Source organism: Patiria miniata, unplaced genomic scaffold (assembly GCF_015706575.1).
Source record: "Patiria miniata isolate m_02_andy unplaced genomic scaffold, ASM1570657v1 HiC_scaffold_7, whole genome shotgun sequence".
Classification (NCBI taxonomy): Eukaryota; Metazoa; Echinodermata; class Asteroidea; order Valvatida; family Asterinidae; genus Patiria; species Patiria miniata.
In genome coordinates this window covers 13,722,103-13,744,663 of record NW_024037074.1, presented here as the reverse complement: position 1 = coordinate 13,744,663, position 22,561 = coordinate 13,722,103, and the positions used below count along the sequence as shown (strand labels likewise).

The 22,561-nt window shown below is 42.0% G+C and overlaps 3 protein-coding genes across 6 annotated transcripts; 2 read left to right on the top strand and 1 right to left on the bottom strand.

Moving 5' to 3' along the window:
• Positions 1–704: 704 nt before the first annotated feature.
• On the bottom strand, positions 705–21,691 carry LOC119745424 (tubulin alpha-1A chain-like). 4 transcript variants are annotated; one of them, XM_038221761.1, is made up of 4 exons: positions 21,542–21,680; positions 19,025–19,136; positions 18,259–18,481; positions 16,480–18,102 (listed from the first exon to the last, which is right to left on the bottom strand). In XM_038221761.1, the coding sequence occupies exons 3-4, from the start codon at positions 18,437–18,439 to the stop codon at positions 16,973–16,975; spliced, it is 1,311 nt and encodes a 436-aa protein (XP_038077689.1). In that variant the 5' UTR covers positions 18,440–18,481; positions 19,025–19,136; positions 21,542–21,680; the 3' UTR covers positions 16,480–16,972. The 4 variants fall into 4 exon arrangements, with proteins under 4 accessions (XP_038077687.1, XP_038077686.1, XP_038077689.1 ...); XM_038221759.1 differs by lacking the exons at positions 16,480–18,102; positions 18,259–18,481; positions 19,025–19,136 and adding exons at positions 705–2,387; positions 2,534–2,756 and having other exon boundaries at positions 21,542–21,687; XM_038221758.1 differs by lacking the exons at positions 16,480–18,102; positions 18,259–18,481; positions 19,025–19,136; positions 21,542–21,680 and adding exons at positions 705–2,387; positions 2,534–2,756; positions 3,785–3,916.
• On the top strand, positions 6,220–9,193 carry LOC119745430 (tubulin alpha-1 chain-like). The gene is made up of 3 exons (XM_038221768.1): positions 6,220–6,325; positions 7,366–7,588; positions 7,713–9,193. The coding sequence occupies exons 1-3, from the start codon at positions 6,323–6,325 to the stop codon at positions 8,840–8,842; spliced, it is 1,356 nt and encodes a 451-aa protein (XP_038077696.1). The 5' UTR covers positions 6,220–6,322; the 3' UTR covers positions 8,843–9,193.
• On the top strand, positions 10,414–14,088 carry LOC119745426 (tubulin alpha-1 chain-like). The gene is made up of 3 exons (XM_038221762.1): positions 10,414–10,560; positions 11,188–11,410; positions 11,607–14,088. Exons 1-3 carry the CDS (start codon positions 10,558–10,560, stop codon positions 12,734–12,736), a joined length of 1,356 nt encoding a protein of 451 aa, XP_038077690.1. The 5' UTR covers positions 10,414–10,557; the 3' UTR covers positions 12,737–14,088.
• Positions 21,692–22,561: the final 870 nt, after the last annotated feature.

The window sequence follows — 22,561 nt, the reverse complement described above, 5'->3', positions numbered from 1 at the left end:
TTTCCATTCTTTGTTTCAATTTTAGAACTTTGCGTCCAGAATTAAGACTAGTCAATCACCAATGCCTCATTGTAATAATGATAATAGAGCCCTTTTTTTCATTGCCTTACACGCGATGATTCATCAGTGGTGCCTGACCTCAGATTGCATTGATAGACCAGGCTTAGTCTCCTGACAGGTCGCTCGCCCCTCATTCATAATTGTCAAACCGGGTGCTTATTTACATTGATGGCTCGATGCATTTTTCATTTGGTGAAAATAGTATAATTTTCCTCATGGGCCATTAAGTTTATTGAAAAGGAGAATTTCATGGTGCCGAAATGTGTGTTGCTTTTGACAAAATTATGTTGTATGTGCTTTAGCGATTTCATCAGAATCCTGACCTTTTATATCACTAAATTGTACATGTATAGGTCTTAAATTTGTTATATGTATTAAAAAAATATTAGTGAGGGCAACAATGTAGCTTATCTCTTTTAATTAAATAATAAAAAAAACCTAATTTTACGGAATCATGAAATATTTAGGGTGGGGGGGGGGGACTTTCTTCTCTGATGTACACAAGGTTACTCTGGTCTTACTTAGCCCCCCTTTCTCTTTCTGTTGTCTAACCCCCCCCCCCCATTAGTTTATTCAATTCCAAAACTAAATTCTCGAATTTATTTTACATTTATTTTTAGTGAACGGAATATAGATACGCCTTATAAATCCACTGGAATATTTTTAACAATCGCTTTATTCATTCTTGGACTTTAACTCTTTTTTTTTTACAAAACACACACATAATTTTTTTTTTTTAATACCGGAATTTTCTATAAGTTATTTAGGAGTCAACGAGACAACAAACAGAAGTCATAAAATACCTGAATTTAAGAGTTGCTGAATTCGGTAAGTATATCGTAGCTGCCACGTGCAACGAGGAGAATGAGTATTTTCCTAGAATGTCCTTTGGTACAAGTGCAAATACTCAAAATATATTTTGGTGCTGCAAATGGAGGTGAGTTGACTGGCATAAGACAGTTTCTGGACGGAAGACGATTTATACTCAATACAGGGTCATAAAACTGGTTTCAAATTGGGACAATGTTCACAAAGGTATAAGCTATAGTACTTCAACATTGTTAACTTCAAACAAATTTCGATTGACAGAGTCTACAAGAAGGAAGTGAGACAACTTTTTTCTTTTTTTTAAAGTTTAGGGTTTTGAATAAGGCAGATATGGCGGTCAAGGTAGTGGTGGATCCCTAATGGAGATTAGTATTCCTCCCCCTCGTCTTCCCCCTGCTCTCCATCGGCTGAGTCGACTCCAACCTCCTCGTAATCCTTCTCCAGGGCAGCCAGATCCTCACGAGCCTCAGAGAACTCACCCTCCTCCATACCCTCTCCCACGTACCAGTGGACGAAGGCACGCTTGGCGTACATCAGATCAAACTTGTGATCCAGACGAGCCCAGGCCTCGGCGATGGCCGTGGTGTTGCTCAGCATGCAGACGGCACGCTGCACCTTGGCCAGATCACCGCCAGGCACGACGGTGGGTGGCTGGTAGTTGATGCCCACCTTGAAGCCAGTTGGACACCAGTCCACGAACTGGATGGTGCGCTTGGTCTTGATGGTTGCGATGGCGGCGTTGACATCTTTAGGAACGACATCACCACGGTAGAGCAGACAGCAGGCCATGTACTTGCCGTGACGCGGATCGCACTTCACCATCTGGTTGGCCGGCTCGAAGCAAGAATTGGTGATCTCTGCAACGGTCAGCTGCTCATGGTAGGCCTTCTCAGCAGAGATGACAGGGGCGTAGGTGGCCAAGGGAAAGTGAATACGTGGGTAGGGCACCAAGTTGGTCTGGAACTCGGTCAAGTCGACATTGAGGGCGCCATCGAAGCGAAGAGACGCAGTGATGGAGGACACAATCTGACCGATCAGACGGTTGAGGTTGGTGTAGGTCGGACGCTCGATGTCGAGATTGCGACGACAGATGTCGTAGATGGCCTCGTTGTCGACCATGAAGGCACAGTCAGAGTGCTCCAGGGTGGTATGGGTGGTCAGGATGGAGTTGTAGGGCTCAACGACGGCTGTTGAGATCTGGGGAGCCGGGTAGACCGCAAACTCCAGCTTGGACTTCTTGCCGTAGTCGACAGAGAGGCGCTCCATCAACAGAGATGTGAAGCCAGAGCCGGTGCCTCCACCGAAGCTGTGGAAGATGAGGAAACCCTGGAGACCTGTGCACTGGTCAGCCAACTTACGGATTCTGTCGAGCACTTGGTCAATGAGCTCTTTGCCGACGGTGTAGTGGCCCCTCGCGTAGTTGTTGGCTGCATCCTCCTTGCTTGTGATCAGCTGCTCAGGGTGAAAGAGTTGGCGGTAGGTGCCGGTACGAACCTCATCTGACATCAAGGAGAAAAGCAATCCGAATTAGACTTAAATACGAACGTTTTGCATGAACTAATGTTGATGAAATATATCTGACTTTTGTTTAATTGTTAACGTTCATTTGAGACCCATAATTTTAAATGTATGATCAGCATCTTACCGACTACGGTAGGTTCCAGATCGACAAAGACACAGCGAGGGACGTGCTTGCCAGCGCCGGTCTCGCTGAAGAAGGTGTTGAAGGAGTCGTCACCACCTCCGATGGTCTTGTCACTGGGCATCTGACCATCAGGCTGGATGCCGTGCTCCAGGCAGTACAGCTCCCAGCAGGCATTGCCCATCTGGACTCCGGCCTGGCCCACGTGGATAGAGATACATTCACGCTGAAAAGTAACAAAATCGAACGTCCTGATATCCATACTTCACTGGTGATCTTTATTGTTTTATCGGTGCTGATAGAATTTTTGTTATATTATTTGGGGAATTTATTAACAGCGCTTAAAACTTCAATAGGTTTGAAAAACACATCTTTAAATATGTGCACGGAAATGGCGTGCCTCGTGTAGCAAATGTATAGTTTTTAATATAAAATGAGGGTTTAGTTATAAAACAGTTAGAAACTAATAGGTTGGATTCAGTCCATTAAATATGAAAAATTTATTATTAAAAAAAAAAAACCCAAGAGTTAAGCGTTTCTAAATTCGTTTGGTTTTAAAGCGCAGAGTCGACAGTCAATTGTGTTTAGATTGCGTTGTGTAAAATTAAGCAAAGATATTTTTTACATACTTCCTTTGGCTTTAATTACCCGTAAGACATTTGCAAAGACGAATAAATTGAAAACTCCATGAAAACACAAACACGGTTTCAATGTCCCCAGTATTGAAAGTAATCGCTGTTGCCATGGATACAAGCGCTACGATTGGTTCCAAAAAGACTCTCAATCCATACACGAGTCTTAAATCACGCCGAAACAGTCTTTACAAATTTTCTTTACACCTAATAATCCTATAACACAGTACCACCCGTCGAGTAACAATCCATAACCCAATATTTATGATCGACATGACATCACTTTAAGTCATTACGTTTGGTACGGGAAATTAAGACCGCGTCCTTATATTAATAATTCTACAGTGTCGAGTAAAGGCCACGGTCGAACGAGACAATTTTCACAAGCAACTTGCAGGCAACTGTTCACACTGCAAGCAAAAGAAACACAAAGAAAAATAAAGTACTTCTCCTCAACAGTTTATGAAAATTCCTCTGAAAAGTACATGGAATTAAATTTACTTTTCGTTTTCTCAGTCTCGGACATCACCTTCACAATTTTGCTCGTAAATTGCCTCGCGTATGACAGCCCTTAATAACACCTAATTTTTTTCGAAAGTAGCCTCGCAAGAAGACAACTTACCATGATGAAGTTTCGAAGTGTTAAAGTGGATGGAGAAGTTCGGGGAAAAGTTGATGCTCTTGGACGCGTACGGCTTCGATGCAGCTTTACGTTCAAATGATGTTTCTGGCAACGCATCTGATTTTTATACCCGCTCCCAGTCGTGCTCCACGATTGGTCAGTTCGTCACCATCGCAATAGATCGTGAGTCGTGATTGGTCGGTTTGTCACCATCGCAATGGGTTGTTGACTGGCCCACCTTCAAACACTAATCGGAAAATATTCCATCCACGGTTGCTATGCATTTAGATTTCAATAATAAATTTACTATCCGTATGATGATTGTTAGTTTATTCATATCCCCCATACATATCATCGCATCATTGCATATATTCCCTTACAAACTTCTTTCTTTATGAATTTGCGATTGAAACGACCAAACCGACCTCGAGCTTTAAATAGCTAGTCAAATCAACCAGAACCGAGGTCAAAAATCCTTTCAAATTTTGGGGAGACATAAAGTTAGTTAAGCACTGTGTGTTCAAAAGGAATTCAAAGATTTGGTCTCCTGTGGTGTATACGTGTGTTGCACGGTGCTAGTTTAGGCCTAACGATAAATCATGTTCGTTTTTACCGCCAATTTTTGTTCATATTCCAACAGGCGTGTTGGGGATGCGGCCCGTTGGCATGGCTACCGTGATGATGAGGACGGAAACAACAGACAATAAGACACCTGCAACATCAACAGAGAGGATACAGCCAAATACAAAATCATCAATAAATTTTGAAGAAACAGTAAACCATTTTCTTTACTGCGATATTATTATGATCAAAACGGCACGCTGCTTTTTTTAAGCAGTGGCTAGTTTTCATGTTTTTCAAACCTTGCCCTAGGGTTCATATTCCCTCAAGGCTATCTAAGAAGGCTATTTACGAGTACGAAATTGGTTTAAGCATTACCAGCTTTTAGAACTCAAGACCTCCAGAACAGTTGGATCATTTACTTGGCTTCAGTACCCTCTTAGTCTTCTCGAGGCCTAATTCCCATTGATCATGTCATTCCACTTTTTGAAGAAGATCCAAATTCTTTCTTGGTAATGCAGGCTTTTTAAGTCTTATAAGAGGAACTTAGTGATAGCTTCTTTGAATTTCACGGCATCGACTTAGGTTTTCATTTCTGTTTTATTGTCTGTAATTAATTTCTGTTTTCAACATGAAGTACACATTACCAGTTTTAGTCTATACAAAAGTTAAAAATGGATCACTTCAAGTCAGATCCTTGAATTATCTCCCCGTGTAGGTACAGTTGGCCTTGAGCCATCTTTCAAAAAAGAAATAACAAGATTCTCGAAATTATCGCACGAAATTTTCGACTTGCTTGTTCCGAAACTCAGTATCGCATTGCACATAATTAATCAAGGTTAAACACAGCGTCTGGTGATTCGAGACACCGTGTGCGGGGTGTCGTTTTCAGTCACGATTCCCTATTCTCCTCAGGCAGGTCTTGAATGGATAGCTAGCTCTACATGTGACTCATCAATCGTGGTTAATTAAATTTGCATCTGATGCAGACAACCTTTAGTTGTACCAATAAAATATCCATAAAAACATCATGACCGAATAAAAGGATACCGTTCTATGGCAAACTTCTTATAAGATTATGCACCTACAATGTGTTGCTTATAATCCTTAAATTCGTGAACAAAATTTGTCTGAATATAATAGTGATAACAAGGTCAACAAACTAGATGAAATGCCTGATCAGTAAGGTTTATCATACATTGGAAAAGAACACAGGTAAACAGCGAAAGTGTAAATTCTCAGTGCAAATGTATAAAGGCCTAGAGCGATATACTACGTGGTACCAGTGTTTTAACTCATCAATGCTATTGATTAGCAAGGGCCGGTTCATCTGTTTGCGTCGTTAAGATCACGGTTACCTTGCCAACTACACATTGTTTGTTTTACGTCAATAAAATGGCGGGTAGTTCGTGTCCCTGTAGTCCTGTACACCTGCTTTCGACATCCCATTTTTCTGACTTTCAATGAGATTTTTGTGGAAATTTTGTCCCTGCCTTGGGCAATTGGTGGTTGAAGGCCGGTGACCATTTTCACAATGAGCTCCCACGGCTAGATATTTCAATATGAATGGGGGGGGGACCTCGCCATGAAAAGAAAATTAGATGACGGTTAAGGACGAATATGCATTGATGCGAAACAACTAAGAAATTTAATGAATCGGAATTAAAATAAGAATCAGAGGGGAAATTATAATCAAAATCATCGTCACCAACCTGGCGACTGCGCAGATTTTTGGGGGTCTGTTTTGCCATTTCAGTACGTCGTGTAATAGGATTGGTCACAAGGTTATGAGTCAGTAACGATGGTAACGAACTGGACAATCACAGCGCAGAGTGGATGCCCACATAAGATACTCGACGGTTCTGTACGTGCACCATTTGAACGCGAGGCTGCATCGAAGCAAAACGTGTCCAGCAAAAAAACACCTTTTTTCGCATAATTATACTTCCTCCAGATTCGTTAATCTTCACCTGCATCATGGTAAGCTATAACACTTTTAAAACTCAAATTGTAATCTTTGGAGGGGGGGGGGGTTAGTGAAAACGATTGTTGAAAGTTTGGGTTGTGTTACAAGCAGGGACAGCGTGGTGTTTTCTTGTTGGCCGGGCGTGGTTTGCCAAAGTGGCTAGTGTTGGCGCTGTGTTTTGTGTTCGTGTTCGGCGGTATGGTCATGTCATGTTGTTCTTCATGGTTGTTTAGTGTATTATGGTTTTTATAATTTGTGCCGATTTTAAGAAACCAACTTATTTATATCAGAAATGTTTAACTTTTTAGCCTAAGCATCTTTGCTGTTGGGCCACATAGGGTCGTTCCTATACTGCCTATCTAAAGCTTCTGATGACCGCTTATCTCTTGGACAAAAACTCGTGTATAGGACCACATGTAGGCCTAGTTAGAGGTATCGCAAACAAAGCAGGTCACAATGTCGTGTAGGCTAATTACGGACCCTGCACTTGTCGTTAACAGTGTGTATTTTGTGTGCATTGGTCGTATGCACAAGGCAGTGTAACCTTGGGTCACTGGTTATCCAAATAACATATACCCCGAGAGCGCAATGAAATTGGAGGTAACGGGCGCCCACCTTGGCCTTGGGCGGTGGCACGAACCAGCCAATCGACAATTTCTGAACGAAAGAGGGCGCTCTTAAGACGTGGGGGGGGGGGGCTACAAACAAAAGTGAATCTCAGGTTACTAACGTAGGTTTACATGTTGCCATTAATCAAATATTGATTATTATCTTTTTAATATCACGTTTTAAGATTAATTTTATGTTGAGAAATTGTTTCAGTAAAAGTGATATTTTTATAATAAATGGTGTCATTGGAAGGAATTTAGTTGTCCATGAAGTGACCAGGGTTTTTCTGTGTTTTGTTTTCCTTATTATTGATAGGATCATCTTAAGTTACAAAAAACAACAAGGAAAGGCAGATCGTCCGAATAATAAATATATTTATTTCGAAATGATATTTTTTTCAAGTAATGGAAAATAACTCCAAAGTTTCATCTTGTAATTTTGCCAGCGTGAATGTATCTCTATCCACGTGGGCCAGGCCGGAGTCCAGATGGGCAATGCCTGCTGGGAGCTGTACTGCCTGGAGCACGGCATCCAGCCTGATGGTCAGATGCCCAGTGACAAGACCATTGGAGGTGGTGACGACTCCTTCAACACCTTCTTCAGCGAGACCGGCGCCGGCAAGCACGTCCCTCGCTGTGTCTTTGCTGATCTGGAACCTACCGTCGTTGGTAAGTTTGAACTTGATCCCCCACCCCCTTTTTAAACGGCTAAATAAGCACTGTCTGTTAATTTCTTTTGAATAAAATATAAGTGCAAAAAATTAAATGGTGGTTGTTTTTTCCTTGATTTCAGATGAAGTTCGCACCGGCACCTACCGCCAACTCTTTCACCCAGAGCAACTCATAAGCAACAAGGAGGATGCCGCCAACAACTACGCTAGGGGCCACTACACCGTCGGCAAGGAGATAATTGACCAAGTGCTTGACAGAATCCGGAAGTTGGCTGACCAGTGCACGGGTCTCCAGGGTTTCCTCATCTTCCACAGCTTCGGTGGGGGCACCGGCTCTGGCTTCACATCTCTGTTGATGGAGCGTCTCTCTGTCGATTACGGCAAGAAGTCCAAGCTGGAGTTTGCAGTCTATCCTGCTCCTCAAATCTCCACTGCTGTTGTTGAGCCCTACAACTCCATCCTGACCACTCATACCACCCTGGAGCACTCTGACTGTGCCTTTATGGTCGACAACGAGGCCATCTACGACATCTGTCGTCGCAACCTCGACATCGAGCGTCCGACCTACACCAACCTCAACCGTCTGATCGGTCAGATTGTGTCCTCCATCACCGCGTCTCTTCGCTTTGACGGCGCCCTCAATGTCGACTTGACCGAGTTCCAGACCAACTTGGTGCCCTACCCACGTATCCACTTTCCCTTGGCTACCTACGCCCCTGTCATCTCTGCTGAGAAGGCCTACCATGAGCAGCTGACCGTTGCAGAGATCACCAACGCTTGCTTCGAGCCGGCCAACCAGATGGTGAAGTGCGATCCGCGTCACGGCAAGTACATGGCCTGCTGTCTGCTCTACCGTGGTGATGTCGTCCCTAAAGATGTCAACGCCTCAATTGCAACCATCAAGACCAAGCGCACCATCCAGTTTGTTGACTGGTGTCCAACTGGTTTCAAGGTGGGCATCAACTACCAGCCACCTACCGTCGTGCCTGGCGGTGATCTGGCCAAGGTGCAGCGTGCCGTCTGCATGCTGAGCAACACCACGGCCATCGCCGAGGCCTGGGCTCATCTGGATCACAAGTTTGATCTGATGTACGCAAAGCGTGCCTTTGTCCACTGGTACGTGGGAGAGGGTATGGAGGAAGGTGAGTTCTCTGAGGCTCGTGAGGATCTGGCTGCCCTGGAGAAGGATTACGAGGAGGTTGGGATGGATTCTCAGGATGACGGAGAAGAAGAAGAGGGAGAGGAGTACTAGTCAAACGTTATTATGACGCAACTAACTAACCCTTTCATTTCAAGATTATATTTTTTATGAAATATGCTTCAAATCGGCACGTATAGTACGGGTGCGTTATATAATTATTAATTGCGCCATATTTGGACATTATTGGACAAAGGTTTTCCTTAACTGGAGAAAACGGTTACTAATTTATTGATCCGGATTCAATATTGGCGAGTTCGGATGCAAATCGAGTCCCATCACATGGAGCAGACTGCGGAGGTATAGGTGCAGGTCAAAATCATTTCGATAAATTATTATCGATTTGTTTTTTAATGTGGAAGTACAGTTATTTTGTCGACCAAATAAAACTTTTCAGAAACAGGTTGACTGATTGCGTTTTGTAATTTGTTTTGTGCTGACTTTTAACAGAAAATGCGTATGAAGATCAAAAGTGCAGAATGATTATGTCGATAGGCAAATAGTTCAAATTATGTGGAAAGGAATACACTTCGTCAGACAGGGGAAGGGTATCTAACCTTAACATAGAGGGCAAGGGGGAGGGCACTAAATTGCATTGGTCCACGTGCGCTGTTCATCCGTTTTTAAATTCGCGTGCGATTTTCGTATTTGACGAGGAGGGGGGGGGGAGGTTTGCATTCAGCCCGACAGGCCTATATATTTAGAAATACTTGCGGAATCGTTTTGATTGTATTAACTTGTTATATAGTTTGTTAGATTTTCAGGTAACCCCGTAGAGGGCGCAATTGGCCAATCATAAAATCCACAGCCATCGAACGGTGGGTGAGTTTAAATCATCCCTGAAATCGCATGACTGTTGCCTATATAAAAATGAGGTTTCGCCACACACAATCATGCACGATGATTTTTGCTTTCAATACAAAAGGGGGACAAATAGTTCCCAATAATTCTATCTTTTTGTGAATAACATTTACCAGGCCGAGCCGTATAAACAGCGCCCTCTTGCTCAGTTTCTGACTTTCATTATTGTTATGCACTGCCAATACTTGATTTAAAACAAATACGTTATAAATATAAAAACAGAGGAACAATCCTGGTTTCTGGCTATTTATTTGACAACAGTGATGTCGAAATTTTCTATTAATAAATACACAGTGTGTCTCAGGGCAAGTGCTTGTTTGGGGTGGGGGTAGGGGGTTAGGGGTTGGATGTGTGGGTGGGGTGAGGTGGGTATCAAGTGGGGCTGGAGTACGGGATTGACGGTGGGAGATTCTGATTGACAGCTTGCTCAAACAGGAGGGCATACAAGTGCGCTCCTTTAATAATAATGCAAGGTAATGATTTTAATTTAGGATGAATAAATAAATACTCGGAAACGAATCCAGTACAAATAAATGACCGAATAACCTTAAAAAAATAGCAGCAATAAAATCAACAAATACCGTCCCCACTTTGATAAAATAACAGCATTCAAACTAATTACCAGTGCCCCAACTTCATGCCTTTCATGCATCATGCCGAAAATTCGCTAAGTTGTTTTTTTTTTACAAAATGCAAGACTCTTTTATTATTCCAATGAGCTTTGTTACGCAATACGAGGAATTCGCAGATCACTGTGTTTCTCCCGTCAACCATTCACACTGCGTGCTTGTGTAGAAAGTAACACTCCTTACTGGTCGCCATCAAACGAACTACACAAGGCTTAATCGAGTCTGACTCCTAACTCAGTGAATCTTATCTTTGAATATCTCAGACTTGGATTCCTCATCATGGTGAGTTGAGGTGAATTTTTTCTTGCAGGAAATTTGTGGTAGATTAACAAGATGGTCGGCAACCAAAAGTGTCGTGGATTTTTATCGTAGAGTAAAACTCTAGAAGGGATCTCATTGCGTAATTAAATTTGGCTTCCCATACCATCAAAATGTATTACAGACTGTTGTTACAAAAAATGAAGACAGATGTAGTTTCGTGACGTCAAATTTGGTGGCGAGTTATTAAATATTTCCTGAGTGTTTTCTCTAAAAAAGAAAGAGAAGTGTTTTAGTCCGAAAATATTTTCCGCCTACATTTTTGCAATAAGCCGTTTCACGGATACCGCCATCTTTGTGGTCACGTGGTAATCTCCAGGCGCATTTCATCCCATCATGCCGTTGTATCCTGAGCATGATGGGATTTCTATTGAAATGCCCACGGACCAAAAAGATGGCGGTATCCGTAAAACGGCTTATGACTGACAATCAGTGAGGTTCAATTATATGAATGGCTTCGGAATACTATATTGTATCCTAAACCTCTCTGAAGCAGATTTTAAGGCGAGGTTGTATCAATTTTAGAAACGGTATGTTCAATAACATTTCCATTAAGTGATCATGAAATTATGGTTTTCATTTTTTTTCTAGCGTGAATGTATCTCTATCCATGTCGGCCAGGCCGGAGTCCAGATGGGCAATGCCTGCTGGGAGCTGTACTGCCTGGAGCACGGCATCCAGCCTGATGGTCAGATGCCCAGTGACAAGACCATCGGAGGTGGTGACGACTCCTTCAACACCTTCTTCAGCGAGACCGGCGCTGGCAAGCACGTCCCTCGTGCCGTTTTTGTCGATCTGGAACCAACCGTTGTCGGTGCGTAATCGTCTTTAGTTTTCTTTCAATTGGATTGGTGCAAATGACGTAAACATTTTAAATTAATGATTACATGACTACAGTTATTGAAGTTCAGAAAGAATTGCAGTAGAGTAGGCCTGCTGTATTTTTTCTTTGAGTGTTTTACGTTTTAGTATAGTTTGATCATTGTATACATGTACTCTAATTTTTTTAGATGAGGTTCGTACTGGCACCTACCGCCAGCTCTTCCACCCTGAGCAGCTGATCACAGGGAAGGAGGATGCAGCCAACAACTATGCCAGAGGCCACTACACCGTCGGCAAAGAGCTCATTGACCAAGTGCTTGACAGAATCCGTAAGTTGGCTGACCAGTGCACGGGTCTCCAGGGTTTCCTCATCTTCCACAGCTTCGGTGGAGGCACCGGTTCTGGCTTCACATCCTTGTTGATGGAGCGTCTTTCTGTCGACTACGGCAAGAAGTCCAAGCTGGAGTTCGCCGTCTACCCAGCCCCACAGATCTCCACTGCTGTTGTTGAGCCCTACAACTCCATCCTGACCACTCATACCACCCTGGAGCACTCTGACTGTGCCTTTATGGTCGACAACGAGGCTATCTACGACATCTGTCGTCGCAATCTCGACATCGAGCGCCCAAGCTACACCAATCTCAACCGTCTGATCGGTCAGATTGTGTCCTCCATCACTGCTTCGCTTCGTTTCGACGGCTCTTTGAATGTCGACCTGACTGAGTTCCAGACCAACTTGGTGCCCTACCCCCGCATCCACTTTCCACTTGTTACCTACGCCCCTGTCATCTCTGCTGAGAAAGCCTACCATGAGCAGCTGACTGTTGCAGAGATCACCAACTCTTGCTTCGAGCCGGCCAACCAGATGGTGAAGTGCGATCCCCGTCACGGCAAGTACATGGCCTGCTGTCTGCTCTTTCGTGGTGATGTCGTCCCTAAAGATGTCAACGCCTCAATCGCAACCATCAAGACCAAGCGCACCATCCAGTTCGTGGACTGGTGTCCAACTGGCTTCAAGGTGGGCATCAACTACCAGCCACCCACCGTCGTGCCTGGCGGTGATCTGGCCAAGGTGCAGCGTGCCGTCTGCATGCTGAGCAACACCACGGCAATCGCCGAGGCCTGGGCTCGTCTGGATCACAAGTTTGATCTGATGTACGCCAAGCGTGCCTTTGTCCACTGGTACGTGGGAGAGGGTATGGAGGAAGGTGAGTTCTCTGAGGCTCGTGAGGATCTGGCTGCCCTGGAGAAGGATTACGAGGAGGTTGGAATGGATTCAGCTGATGGAGGTGAAGAAGACGAAGGAGATGAGTACTGAACGTTCTGATTATTGAAGGCAAATTTGAGTAAATTATTTACGATTTTATTTATATGAGGCCAATAAAAAATTAGAAAAGTTTGTTGTAAACTTATGAGGTAAAAATATTTTGAAACTAAAATGTTGTCACTAGAGTAAAACTGACTGACCAGTAGGCCCCACCCACTGCGCACGTGGGAACAACACGTGGTTCTTTCCATCACATTTCCATACGCGCGCACCGCATGATATGTCGAATTTATGTGAACGCATAACATTATTCACAGTTGTGATTGGTTAAAACACAATTGGGCGGGGCTTAATGGGCGGGGCTTAATGGGCGCCGAGTTTGGGTGTGATATTGAAGATATGCATAGGCCGATAAAACCTCATGTGGGTCGAGGGTTTGAAATGGGTTTTATGAATAATACCTGCCAAATTTAGGGAAAAAGGGAAACTTGATCAAAATCCTGGCATATTTACCGATGAGAAGTAAATGTTTTTCAGACTCAGATTGTGAATTCAAAACAGTGAAAATATTTTTTTCTAAGTAAGAGTATATTGAAGCGATCTAAATTGTCATTTTATTAGCTAAATCTAGAATTTGGTATCAGGAAAAAGTACTTTTAGTCTGTCAATGAGGAGCGAATACTATTTTTATGGTCACGTGATCATGGTCTGATGATCAAATAATTAACCAATCGCAGTGGAATCGTGTCAACGCAGATTGTGAAATATGGATGTAGAACGCGCAAAATTTGAGACAAAGACAAGTTTTTTCAAAATTACATATGGTTGTCTAAGGGGCGTGGCTAAGTCGCAAACGACGATAGGTCAATTAACGATGGTTTTGTATGACAGTTACTATAAAATCAAGTATAATTCATTATTATTCTAATTAAAGGCGCGTGGGAACATTGGAAGTTAAAGATGCATTTATTTCCCCGTGATATTTCTAGTTGCACCCCAAAAAAATCCAATTATTATTTTCCTAGTAATATAAAAGTTATTATTTTCAATAAAATATCGAACGAAGAAACGTTTAGTTATTGAATGATTTCTTTATAAAATTCAAACATTATTTACGGCCGGACAATATTTCGGCAGGGCGAGTTCAGGCATGCGCAAAATGAAATTCCTTTTTTTTTTCAGAGTGTTGCAGCTGTCCAATATCGCTGGGAAAAGGTTTTTTTCGTTAAAAGAAAATCAATCCTTTTTTTTAAGAGCATGGGGCGCACAACTTTAACAGGCAAAACACCTGACGATTTAATGAGGAACACTTTGTTCAAAGTGAATATCAGAATTGACTCAATACATTGTGAACATTTCCCGCCTAATACTGTTAAGAATACAGGGCGAGTTAAAAAAAAAAAGCGCAGAACTCAAACCCCCAAAATTATATTTCATATTTAAAAAAAATATGTAGCACCAAAAATAATAATGACTGGAAAGCCAATTTCATAAGCTACTTTTAGATGAAAAAAAATACTAAAATTGCTCAATCCGTTCAAAAATATCACCATTTAAACACTAAAACCTTTTTCGTCCAAAAATGCGATTTCAAGAATCGTCGTCACAATTGTCTTCAAACGTAACCCGCGATAAAACCTCAGTTAAAACTATTCAACAAAGTCCGTTGCCATTTTTTCTTCCGCCCACTTCCTTCGCCATTCTTCATTTCCTATTTTGCCCGACAGCACCATGATTTTGCCGACAAAACTGACCAATGGGGGGTTGTGACATCCCCCGGCCCCTCGTAGCGACGCCAGTGATTGAAGGTGATTTTTAAAAAGTGGAATCAAGTTTCGGGACCCCCTAATAAAAGAAAACCATTATGCAGATATTTTCTCTTTTTTTCTCTCTCTCAAAATGTATAGAGCCACTGGGCTAAAACTTGAAAAGATTGCATGTATTTGTTGTGGATCTTTCTTCAGATTTTGAGCAATTTTAATGTTGAATTAAAATGGAAAAAAAAAGCACAAAGAGCAAATGATCCTATGTACCTTTAAGCACTCATTTTAAACTTTACATGTTATTTTAGGGAAGAATTTCGCCTCTAAATGCTAAAAACTAATTTATTCGTTCAAGCCTTCAAGGTCAACCAACTCTTTGAAAATTCGCTCGAAAAGAAATAGGAAAAGTACGGAGATACTATACCATTATTTTAAAACATTATTTTGTATATGACATCTAGCTAGAGGATTTGCATGATCGATTGCATGCATGTTAAACTGATTGCTAAACTTGTGAAACATCGATTAATTTATTTCATTGCTTATTGATTTGTTCTGATGTTGAATTATGTTGTTTTCTCAGTGTCAATAAAATGCTAACACGGCAAAACAAGGTCACTGTCTCAAGAAATTTTCATTGATTTGTCATTCACGGCCTTAATTTTCTGTTCGTTGTATGTAATGTTTAAGTTATTTGAAATGGTGATTAAACTGTTTCCGACTGTAACAGTGAATATTATAGATAAAAGTTGGGCTCTTGGAAATAATGGTGTAAAGCTATAAGAAAGGCTAGTGCGCATGCGCGTGGACTTAAACTTATTTATGATCTGCCAACTGTATACATGTACCTTAAAAACTTACGATGGAGAGCGCATGCGCGCTAACTTAACTTATAATTTTCAAGTTGTTCCAAACGGGAGGTTTATATATTAGTTCCAAACACATTTTATTAAGAAGAGTGAGTTGGCCTAGTGGTAGGCACTCTTGACGCTCATGCCGGTGTCCCTGGTTCGAATCCCGGCAATGTTTCTCAGAGGAGTTTTTACTTCTTTTTAGTTTATACTTTATATAAAAAAATAATAAAATTCTATTTATTTTATTTTATTTTATATAGTTGGGGTAGACGAGCGATACAGAACTCGGACTAGCCGCAGGTTTCCCTGCAGCCAGTCCGAGTTGCCGCGGCCGGGACTCGAACCAGGGGCACCGGCTTACCCGCTGGGACCTCTACCGGGTGCGCTATCTGGGTCCCCCCGTTGAAACTACACTTCCTATAATTATAACCCTTAGAATCAACTGAAGAAATCGAAAATAAAATACGGCCCCGGTATTCGAACCCGGATCTCCCGATTAGAAGTTCTGTGTCTTGCCTCCAGGCCACCCGCACTTGTTAAATCGATTTTCGAATTTTAAATATATCAAACATCGATTCGCACTTAGTTATAAAAACTATAATTTGAAGTCCCGACTAGGAATCGAACTCACAATATTTGAGAAAGAAGTTGGAGGCTCTATCAACCAAACCATCAACACGTTGAGAGTTGGGGCGCGAATACTATCGTCCACTTAATTATTTTGTACTTGGCGCATTTTGTGAGGCTTGTTTAATGGTACGTATATTGATGCACAGAACGATTTCCTCAATATTGCTGATTACAATTCATTGGGACTTGTCCCCCCCCAAAAAATAATAGGAAATATGGCATCGGCAATGTTGGTGGCATCAGTAAAACATGTTCATTTTTCTCCAAAATTCTTTCTTTTTACAAAAATTGCTAAAATAATCGGCTGGGAAGTATCGAAGAAGTTTATCTTACATCCAAGAGTGTTTACTAGTCATTTGTAGAAAAGTCAACTTTTGTACCCAAATTTGATTTTTTAAATTTTTTTTAATTTAAATGCGAGGTTATGATAGACACGTTTTTTTACATAAACATTAACCAAGAAAACCCTTCACGCATCGCATGATAATTTATAAAGTCTTTAGAATCCTATAAAGAAATTAACTGCAATACAAACAATCAAAAGACAATTTTTTTCAGCTTTTTACAAGAGAAACTTTTATTAACATTTTCTTCTCTCACGTGATTCCTTTTTTTTGTTCTGTGAATTAACTCATAAAAAATAAGAAAATCAAAAAAGTGTGTCCCCAGTCCCCTCCATGTTTGTTTCTTGTCCTCCGTCATTTGCCTCTGAAGGCCTTGTTAAGGCTGAAATATCAGGCCAATTTAATTTTTTAATTTGTATATTTCACGTCAATCCGAGTCAGTGAATAGTGTGCAGCAGTTTAATTAATTTTTTTTAAAAGAAGAAAGAACACGAACAGACTTATTTTTCAATTCGGTTTAAAGGATGCTGGTTTCAATTAAAAAACAAATCGAATTTAAGATCTGTTCAAGTTTTGGAATCACTTTTAAACCTTTGTTTTTTGTCTTTAGTCTGAGAAAAGCTTTCGCTCTTTAGCACTGAGGCAATAAAATGCTTAAAAAGTTCAATTGAACATTTGATGTTTGAAATTAAGGGTTTAGTACTCCTCGCCTTCTTCCTCTCCCTCGTTGTCAACAGAGTCGACACCGACCTCCTCGTAATCTTTCTCCAAGGCAGCCAGATCCTCACGAGCCTCAGAGAACTCACCCTCCTCCATACCCTCTCCCACGTACCAGTGGACGAAGGCACGCTTGGCGTACATCAGATCAAACTTGTGATCCAGACGAGCCCAGGCCTCGGCGATGGCTGTGGTGTTGCTCAGCATGCAGACGGCACGCTGCACCTTGGCCAGATCACCGCCAGGCACGACGGTGGGTGGCTGGTAGTTGATGCCCACCTTGAAGCCAGTTGGACACCAGTCCACGAACTGGATGGTGCGCTTGGTCTTGATGGTTGCGATTGAGGCATTTACATCTTTAGGAACGACATCACCACGGTAGAGCAGACAACAGGCCATGTACTTGCCATGACGGGGATCGCACTTCACCATCTGGTTGGCTGGCTCGAAGCAGGCGTTGGTGATCTCTGAAACGGTCAGCTGCTCATGGTAGGCTTTCTCAGCAGAGATGACAGGGGCGTAGGTGGCCAAGGGGAAGTGGATACGTGGGTAGGGCACCAAGTTGGTCTGGAACTCGGTCAAGTCGACATTGAGTGCGCCATCAAAGCGAAGAGATGCAGTGATGGAGGACACAATCTGACCGATCAGACGGTTGAGGTTGGTGTAGGTCGGACGCTCGATGTCGAGGTTGCGACGACAGATGTCGTAGATAGCCTCGTTGTCCACCATGAAGGCACAGTCGGAATGCTCCAAAGTGGTATGGGTGGTCAGGATGGTGTTGTAAGGCTCAACAACAGCAGTGGAGATTTGAGGAGCAGGGTAGATGGCGAACTCCAGCTTGGACTTCTTGCCGTAGTCAACAGAGAGGCGCTCCATCAACAGGGATGTGAAGCCAGAGCCGGTGCCTCCACCGAAGCTGTGGAAGATGAGGAAACCCTGGAGACCTGTGCACTGGTCAGCCAACTTGCGGATTCGGTCAAGCACTTGGTCAATAAGCTCTTTGCCGACAGTGTAGTGGCCTCTGGCATAGTTGTTGGCTGCATCTTCCTTGCCTGTGATCAGCTGCTCAGGGTGGAAGAGCTGGCGGTAGGTGCCGGTACGAACCTCATCTGTAAATGGATGACATAACACAATAAAAAATTCATTAAAATCGAAGATGAAAAATACATTTATTAAAATTCTTAAAGATTATACTCTGAACCAAAGAACCATTAATTCTGTACAACAAATTTAACTGTAAATTTTTTTAATTATGAGAATCTTACCAATTACAGTTGGTTCAAGATCGACAAAGACACAGCGAGGGACGTGCTTGCCAGCACCGGTCTCGCTGAAGAAGGTGTTGAAGGAGTCGTCACCACCTCCGATGGTCTTGTCACTGGGCATCTGACCATCAGGCTGGATGCCGTGCTCCAGGCAATACAGCTCCCAGCAGGCATTGCCCATCTGAACCCCAGCCTGGCCGACATGGATAGAGATACATTCACGCTGGAAAAGTAAAAGACAACATAGTTGGATGTGATTTTAAAATGAAGAAACTGCAGAACACAACAGAACCAATATGGTCGACAAATTTGGGCATAACCCGAAGGAGCCAGTTGTTAACCAATGACATACATGTACAAGTACAACTGTCATTTGATTCCTTCTCATTATATATCAATTAATAAATGATACATTTTTCATACATCATGGTACTTGTAATTAGAAATATTTTTACAAAAAGCAAAATGACATTCAGCAAAATTACATTTGCGACTGGGAAGCATAACGCAAGTCATGGATATTTTACCTTTGACCCCAAAATTGGCATACTACCTGATGCGGTATAAAACCAATCCTCTCATTGGCTGATCTGTTCACATTCTTCAAAAAATAACCAATCACTTTATACAATCTACATGTATTCCATTGCGCATGTTTCGTACATGTATCTACACCTGGGACACACACACACAACTACTATACAAATCAAGGAATGGGCAGTTGTAGACGCTCTGTTTGAAATTGAAGTTTCCTTTGAAGACTTACCCCCTCCCAGAAGATACTGGGCTTCAAATATGGTACACATCTGCAGGTCCTGGTCTACGTGTACGTAGTATAAAGGCAATTGGATTACATGTAATCTTAATGCCCAAAGTGCCTGTCAGAGAGAAAACATGGACAAACCCTAAGAAGGAGTCTAAAAAAGTGAAAAAACCCTCTTTAACAAAAACAGGGGAATCTGAAAAAAAAAGGAAAAAACCCCCAGCCAATTAAACATACGCCTAGCATGCCTAGGGCCTATTGAAAAATAGGGAAATTTATTATATCTGGCATACATAGCAAGCGTAGCATGATATGTATGAAATCTGTATATGAAATAAAAGTAAATTCAAAGCAAATGAAACAAGAATGATTGCTGATGCTCTTCTAAAGCTTTACTAACGTTGTGAACAAGTTCAATATTTTGCATCTTTCAATTAAAGGAATAAAATTCAGACCTATTTCTTCAACTCATCACGATATAGAAAACTTTAATTCAGACTTATCAGACAAGCGGAATTTGCGCAGTTTCAAACCACACAGTTTATGCTTGCTCAACCCCGTAATGTTGCTCAAATACAAATGGACTTGAATTCTGTTTCTGTAAGTGTTCAGTTATCCTGTAATTTTCAGGCAAAATTTGCGGTTATTTTCTTGGTCACATGTCTAGAATCTATTTCATGGAGACTGTAAGCATGCACATTCTTATGATTGCGCAACTGGATCCTTGCGCAATCTTCGCAAAAAAACTCTTCCAGATTGAGCGCACATTCTTAAGAATGCGCGACAAGATAACGGTCTTGTCGCTGCCGAGCACCGGCTGCGCTTGGCAAGTCTAGCTGCATCCTTGTTCACTGATTCTTAACAATTATACTGTTGCAACGCAAGGTCACTTACCTAGGAAAAGATTTAACGATGAAAAGTAGAGTGGATATGAAAGTATACACGTATTCGGGGGACCGGAAAAAAATAAGCAACATAATAATAGTGTAGTGGAAAGAATTCTGATTTTTGGGATAACAATTAAAAGGGGGAGGGGGGGCGTAAGAATGAAGAATGTGAAGAATGAGAATGAATACTGTGACATCCCATAGCGCTAATGCTATTTGCCACTTAAATTGCTATTGTTCACACCCCCACCATTACGCCGCAGAGCTGGATTGTATCTACCGGTAGTCAAAAGAGCAATTTTGGCAGCTTCTGGATATCGGTTTCTTTGGTGACATGCATATGATACATACAGGGACATATAACTTGTCTAGCCTAAACAAAGCGCTTCCCAGACTAGTTCCCAGTCCTCTGTTATTACAAAACTTCCTATAGTGAGCAGAAAAAAAGCAATAATAACAGGTTTAATTTGATTCAAATTATCGTAGTTATATGAGTACAGAACTAAGCATAGATCATTTTCTTTCCTCGTTATATGAATTATTTCCCCTTTAACCCTCTCCTTACCATGGGCGACTTTTGTCGACAAGGAAGTGACCCCTGCTGGTTCCCATGGGCGACTTTAGTCGACCAGGAAACCACACAGAAAACACCCTCAACACAGATATATTCACTACTTTTCTGAAGGGCAGTATGTTGATGTGTTTGGCCGCCCATAGATCAACCATATACGAGCTGAAAGAGTGTTTTCGGATCATTCTAATGGTGTAGTTTATTTATAGTGTTACCATTACAAAAATTTCAGAAATGTGCTTCAGAAGTATCCACGCACAATTTGAGGTATGGAGTGCCATTTGGTCAAGTGGTGGAATGGCTTGCAGTTTGATACATGATGACTGGATGAACAAACAAGCATAACTTTCTTATATTTGCACATATGGACTTCATTTTTACATCACATAAAAGAGTAAGGTTCAAGGAACAAACTTTACACACAACACCTATGATTTTAATCACTCCTTGACAGTGAAAATCTGGGTTGAAAAAGTGAGTTTTCGTCTTGTGCTCATTTTGTTCACGCTCTAGTGATTTCCGCATGACTGAGCAAACAATTTGGTCCCAGGAGAGCCAAGTCAATAAACAATGTGGTAATGAAAGGGTTAACTGCTATAGGCCTACATTTCATTTAACATAATTATGCCGTGCAATGTTTGTTAAAATTGCGCAAAATTCATAAATTGCGCACGTGATAATCCCACGCAATCTTAAGAATGAGCGTTCATTCTTCAAATTGCGTGCTCATTGACATTCTTAATGCGTGCTCAGATTGCGTGATTTGCAAGAAAGCGCACAACATGCCCAGTTTGAGCATGGAGGAAGGAGCCACATGGTGCTAATGCATGATAAGCCGATGCGCAACGTGACCGAGCCATGGGCACTGCCATCGCCAACCAATCAAAATGCCCCTTACACATCTTGAGCAAACATTGCCAAAATGGCCACGATCGATGGCTCACAATCACATCGTTTTGGAAAGTTCCCGCTGCAAACATCGTCCAGAAACTCTAAACAGACATTTTTAACACGTCACTCCTCAACACCAAAATTGGCCTAGACAGTCTTTGGAATACCTACCATGGTTGTAGAGTGGTTTTAGGTAGATTTGGCGAACAAAAAGGCTCGTACTCGGCGTAAAAAGCAGACAGATTTCCAAACAGCACCCGATCGAAGTTAGGCCTGCTACGCAAGTTGTGCACTATGTGCCGCCCGCGTGTACACGTACGTACGTATGTACGTTTATGGCATTATGGGATACGGCGTGGGACGTGCGCGCGACATCAAATTTGGCCAAACATGGCCTGTAGAGGGCGCACATCCAAAACTACATGTATATGGATGACTGAAAAATTAAAATGCACGAGGGGCCTTAAAATTATATGCCCAAATGTTCTCCAGCTAGAGTGTGCCATTTCAGTTTGACTTGTTTGCACACAAGCAAATTTTGCCAAATTTTTGTAAACATGTTAAGTTATCCCCTGCATGCAATTACTTTTTTGGATAAAAAATAAAAACTGCTTGAAAGATGCTAAAATGTTCATGTACAATGTACATATATAACTGCCCAAATCTCTTAAATAATCAGCCAAGAACTGAAATCATGGAGGTCTAATTCTACCTCCATGATCTCCATCCAAAAGTGTTTCCGAGTAATATGCAGAAAACTAAACTTTTGTCTATGAATTGATAACAAAAATTAACAATTATTCTCGAGCCAAGGTCGTACGTCTTAACCAAATTTTTGAATTACCGAAATAGCTATGCTCGTCTCAACCAGAATCATGTCCTAGCCGTCTTCTGTTAACGAGGGTTGATCGAGGCGCCCTCTAAGCAAATGAAGACAGGGGCGGATCCCGACCCCCAGCTGTCAAATATTAGCTTTTTTCCCACAGAAATTTATAAAAAATAATGCTACCCTCCCCCCCCCCCCTGGTTACAGGGGTATTTGTACACTATATCATCCTGTAAAAGTGTTAATAATCATCGGATTTGAACAGCGCCCCCATTGATGGTATGGTAAAACCAGTCTACATTTCAGCAATGATTTGCTGATGACCCCACCCCCCTCCAAAAAATTCCTGGATCCGCCCCTGTGGA

Bases quoted from the DNA above. Each gene is read 5' to 3' on its own strand.
- LOC119745424 (XM_038221758.1), bottom strand. From the start codon at position 3,901: ATGCGTTGCCAGAAACATCATTTGAACGTAAAGCTGCATCGAAGCCGT. The intron at 2,757-3,784 runs GTAAGTTGTCTT...GTTACTTTTCAG, and splicing joins CACTTCGAAACTTCATCATG to CGTGAATGTATCTCTATCCA. The intron at 2,388-2,533 runs GTAAGATGCTGA...CCTTGATGTCAG, and splicing joins TCTGGAACCTACCGTAGTCG to ATGAGGTTCGTACCGGCACC.
- LOC119745430 (XM_038221768.1), top strand. The intron at 7,589-7,712 runs GTAAGTTTGAAC...CCTTGATTTCAG, and splicing joins TCTGGAACCTACCGTCGTTG to ATGAAGTTCGCACCGGCACC.
- LOC119745426 (XM_038221762.1), top strand. The intron at 11,411-11,606 runs GTGCGTAATCGT...TAATTTTTTTAG, and splicing joins TCTGGAACCAACCGTTGTCG to ATGAGGTTCGTACTGGCACC.